We start from the raw sequence: 5,000 nt of genomic DNA, 5'->3' as shown, positions 1-5,000 counted from the left end.
GGTGAGGCGGAGCGAAGCGTGGCGATCGGCGAAAGAGTCTACGGTGAGAGGCAGCCGCGTTTCACTAACTCTACGGGTTAAATCGCCCTATATTTCACTGCCTGATTAAATGTCTTCTTATCATTATTCCTTTTGCATTTTTCGTTGTGTTTATTGTTATTGTTGTTGTTATTATTATTATTATTATTATTATTATTATTATTATTATTATTATTATTATTATTATTATTATTATTATTGGAAGAGCTATAGATTATCACTGTTATCATTGTCCTTCTCTTATCTTTCCTCACTCACTCTTTCTACTTCTTATTCCTACTGTTTATCGTTATTATCTATTATCAACACTACTATTATTTCATCATTATTTGTTGTTATCATCGTCATTATCTCCCTTTTATCATAATTTATTCTTCTTATCACTCCTTTCGTTTATCATTAATAGTTATCATCATTATTACTGTTTATCAATTTTCCTTCCTTCTGTTTACACGTGAGGGAGAGGGAGAGCAAGTGAGAGGCGAGGGAGAGTGTTAACAAATATACCTCATCAACTCTTCTTCCTCTCTCTCACTCTGCCTTTCCTCCCTTTCTCCTTCCGCCCACCTGCTCTCTCTCTCTCTCTCTCTCTCTCTCTCTCTCTCTCTCTCTCTCTCTCTCTCTCTCTCTCTCTCTCTCTCTCTCTCTCTCTCTCTCTCTCTCTCTCTCTCTCTCTCTCTCTCTCTCTCTCTCTCCCTCACTTCCTTATTCTGCGTTAATCAATCAAGATTACTGTATTTCCTTCCTCTCTTCTTCAATTCCTCTCCATTTTCTTTCGTCCTCTTCTAATCAACTCTCATTCTCGTCTTCCTTCTCTCATTCTCACTCTCGTCTCTTCCTTCTCTCCGTGTAAGGCGCTCCCTATCTCTCTCCTTCTCTTCCTCACTCCTATTTTTACCTCCGTTCCCTCCAACTTGCCCTACATACGTTTCCCTCCTTCTCCTCCTCTCCCTCTCTTACTACACCTGCTAAGTTCCTCCATCTCTCCCCTCCTTCATTCCTCATATAATTAGTACTATTCTTTCATTATTTTCAAGTGTCTTTAATTCTAACGTAAGATATTGTCACTCAATTAATCTCTTTTAATTCAACCTAAGATGGCCTCATTATATTTCCACTGTTATTTTCAATCATACTTTAATTTTCACTTGACCTATTAATATTTCCACTAGTTAATCTTTGAGTACCATGACGCGTTTCCATATTCATTCTACTTAATAGCTGGCGATATTTTAGCTTCAGAAACTCATGTGGGGGATTAAGATAGGTAAGACTCTGACTATTAATCTTCTGACCTCCATAGATCCTTCCCAATGTCAATGAAATGGTCTAATCATACACAAATCTCAAGGTAAAAAATGTATCCTAGTATTGAAGGGTTTAAATCTCTTCCTAATCCTTCTAACTCCACCTAATCTAACCTTGCCTCACCTGAGATTGTTCCATTAGGTCCGTACACCTTGATAGGGTTCTCCAGGTCATAGTAGGTGTTGTAAGCTGTCTGCAGGGTCTGTCCCAAGTCCTCTGCCGTCACCACCAACACACACAACGCTGCGCCGCCGACACTGGCCAGCTGAAGGGGAAAGAAAGGCTGTTAGATGTACTTGGGTGGAGGTAACTGTGGTGGTGGTGGTGGTGGTGGTAGTAGTAGTAGTAGTAGTAGTAGTAGTAGTAATAATAGTAAGAGTAGTGGTAGCAGAAATAGTAGTAGTAGTAGTAGTAGTAGTAGTAGTAGTAGTAGTAGTAGTGGTGGTAGTAGTAATAATAGTGGTGGTAGTAGTAGTAGTAGTGTGTGTGTGTGTGTGTGTGTGTGTGTGTGTGTGTGTGTGTGTGTGTGTGTGTGTGTGTGTGTGTGTGAGTGCATGTGTGTGTGCGAGCGTGTCCTAAATCACGTATATAGGTACACCAATTTCTCTCTCTCTCTCTCTCTCTCTCTCTCTCTCTCTCTCTCTCTCTCTCTCTCTCTCTCTCTGCAGTTCGCCAACCAATCATTATTCACCTTTAACATGAAGGCACTTTGTGATTCGCTTAAACCGCGGCGCCTCAAACTCCAGGGAGAATCAACACCCGACTGGAGGAGGAGGAGGAGGAGGAGGAGGAGGAGGAGGAGGAGGAAGGGTTAGTTATCAAAGAGGCATGGAAGAAGGGAAAAAATAGAAGAGGAGGAAGAGGAGATGGATGTGGTTGCGAGGAAAGAGGAGGAGGAGGAGGAGGAGGAGGAGGAGGAGGAAGAGAAGAAGAAGCAGGAGGAGGGAGGAGATAGTGGTAGTGGTGGTGGTGGTGGTGTCAGATAAGAAGAAAAAGGAGGAAAATAAGAGGAGAAGATATATAAGTGTGGTTATGTTGGAGAAAGAAGAAGAAGAAGAAGAGGAGGAGGAGGAGGAGGAGGAGGAGGAGGGTAAGTGATCAATTTAGTTACACAGGACGTAGAAATGATTGTCAATGGTATGCAGGTTTGCCCCACAAGAAGGAGGAGGAGGAGGAGGAGGAGGAGGAGAAAAAGAAGAAGAAAAAGAATAGCAAGAGGAGAAGGAAGAAGAGGAGGAGGAAAAGAAAAGAATAACAAGAAAAGAAAAGGAGGAGGAGGAGGAGGAGGAGGAGGAGGAGGAAAAGAAGAAGAAAAGAATAATAAGAGGGGGAGGAGGAAGAGGAGGAGGAAAAAGAAGAAGAAAAAGAAGAACAGGAAGAGGAGGAGGAGGAGGAGGAGGAGGAGGAGGAGGAGGAGGAGATATGGTGAGGTTAATAAAGGTTTTGTTGCCAAGGAGAAGGTACTGTGCCCGCCCTCAAACACACACACACACACACACACACACACACACACACACACACACACACACACACACCACCACCACCACTACTACTGTTATTACTACTACCACTACTACTACTACTACTACTACTACTACTACTACTACTACTACTACTAATTGCACTGAGAAGACAACGCATACGTACATATATACATACATACATATATAGTCACACACACACACACACACACACACAGAGTATCATATGTGCACACCTGCATTGTGCACTATGGCTGTCATATCCCGGACACAGCTATCGTATCTCGGGCTGAATTGACGTATGCGAGATGACAGGAGGAGGAGGAGGAGGAGGAGAAGGAGGAGGAGGAGAAGGAGGAGGAGGAGGACGAGGAGGAGGATGTGTAGGGAACTGTTTGGGGTTAGGGGGGTAGGCACGTGTGGACTGAATTAAACCTCCTCCTCCTCCTCCTCCTCCTCCTCCTCCTCCTCCTCCTCCTTCTTCTTCTCTATTCCGCCTGCCTTCAAATACATGCCAGTTTTTATTAATTAACAGGAACCAGGTGGGAGGAGATGAGGAGGAGGAGGAGGAGGAGGAGGAGGAGGAGGAGGAAGAAGGAGGAGGAGGAGGAGGAGATGAGGTATGCGATTTACTTCAAAGCTTCGGTGTTTTGTTACGTGAAAATTGAGAGGCATTTTTTTTTCTTTTAATCTCTCTCTCTCTCTCTCTCTCTCTCTCTCTCTCTCTCTCTCTCTCTCTCTCTCTCTCTCTCTTCATTATTTTCCTTCCTTCCCAAAATTCACCTCCTCCACCACCACCACCACCACTACCACCACCACTACTACCACCACGACCACCACCATCACCACTAACCACAGCCACTCAGCACTCAGTACAATACTCACCAGTCCCAGGAAGCCGATGAATGCTGACCCCGCTCGAAGACTGCAGCAATAACAGCTCTCAAAGGCCGCCATCTTGATTTTTTATTTATTTATTTAGTTTTTATAAATTTCTTCACTTATTCTTTCATAAATTTTCTTCTCTCATTTATCTTTAATCTTTTCTGTATTCTATCACACTTTTTTTTCATTTCTTTCATCAGTTATCAAGTTTTATTTCTCTTATTCTTTCTTTTATTATATTTCCAGCTTGTTTACAAATCAACAAGTCCTTTTTTTTTTTTTTTTTCTTTTATTAATATCTAGTTCATTTTCTCTCACTGTCTGTCTGTCTGTGTGTCTCTGTCAGTTCCTTATCTGTATTGTGCATCTGGCTTCACTCCACGACTCCACCACGCCGCCATCTTGCCACTCCTTGCCCTACAAAAGTCACTCTTGTTCTGAAATAGAGAAAGAGAGAGAGAGAATGAAGTTAAAATGAGAGAGAGAAAAAAAATAGATAAATAGAATAAATATTGTAGTAGTAGTAGTAGTAGTAGTAGTAGTAGTAGAGAGAGAGAGAGAGAGAAGGGAAAGAAAGAAAGAGAGGAAGAGAGAATAAAGAAACGGAAAGACAGGAAGGAGAAAAATGTAGATAAAAGACAAAAAAATAAAGAATTAATTGAAATACAAAGAAATATAGAGAGGGAAAAATAATTGAACACACTCACGCACTCACGCACACACACACACACACACGCACGCACGCACACACACACACACACACGCACGCACACAGGTCACGGAGTCAGAAAACTGCGTGTGTGTTTCTGTGTACGTGGAGGTAAATGGCTCACCTGTCTGTGTGTGCGCCGAATACCTCTCATGTGTAAAGGCTCTCTCTCTCTCTCTCTCTCTCTCTCTCTCTCTCTCTCTCTCTCTCATGGGCAAGATAGCAAATAAATTGTAATTACATGGTCATAAAGCGAGAGAGAGAGAGAGAGAGAGAGAGAGAGAGAGAGAGAGAGAGAGAGAGAGAGAGTTCTTTTGTAAGCGAATCATCTTATAACAGAAAACTTTCACTTACTATGATTGGAGGAATGTCTTTCTACTACTACTACTACTACTACTACTACTACTACTACTACTACTACAACTACTACTACTTTTATCACTATTTCCACTACTACGACTATTATTACCTGCTACTACTACTACTACTACTACTACTACGACCTACTACCATTGCTACTACTACTGCTACCATCATCTCACCACCGCTTTCACGATTACTACTATTGCTACTACTAC

General features: G+C 42.2%; 1 protein-coding gene across 3 annotated transcripts in view; it reads right to left on the bottom strand.

Moving 5' to 3' along the window:
- The window catches only part of LOC123501065, a 15,567-nt gene that overhangs the window by 5,545 nt on the left and 5,022 nt on the right, over positions 1-5,000 (bottom strand). For all 3 annotated transcript variants that reach the window (XM_045249644.1, XM_045249646.1, XM_045249645.1), the window contains exons 2-3: positions 3,714-4,150; positions 1,471-1,612 (exon numbers count right to left, since the gene is read on the bottom strand). In XM_045249644.1, coding sequence (XP_045105579.1) covers positions 1,471-1,612; positions 3,714-3,785 — 214 coding nt within the window. In that variant the 5' untranslated portion in view covers positions 3,786-4,150. The remainder of the gene's footprint in view (positions 1-1,470; positions 1,613-3,713; positions 4,151-5,000) is intronic.

The sequence above is a fragment of the Portunus trituberculatus genome, chromosome 8 (genome assembly GCF_017591435.1).
Source record: "Portunus trituberculatus isolate SZX2019 chromosome 8, ASM1759143v1, whole genome shotgun sequence".
Taxonomy (NCBI): domain Eukaryota; kingdom Metazoa; phylum Arthropoda; class Malacostraca; order Decapoda; family Portunidae; genus Portunus; species Portunus trituberculatus.
The sequence above is the reverse complement of the archived record's forward strand: the minus strand, read 5'-3'. Positions and strand labels throughout refer to the sequence as shown.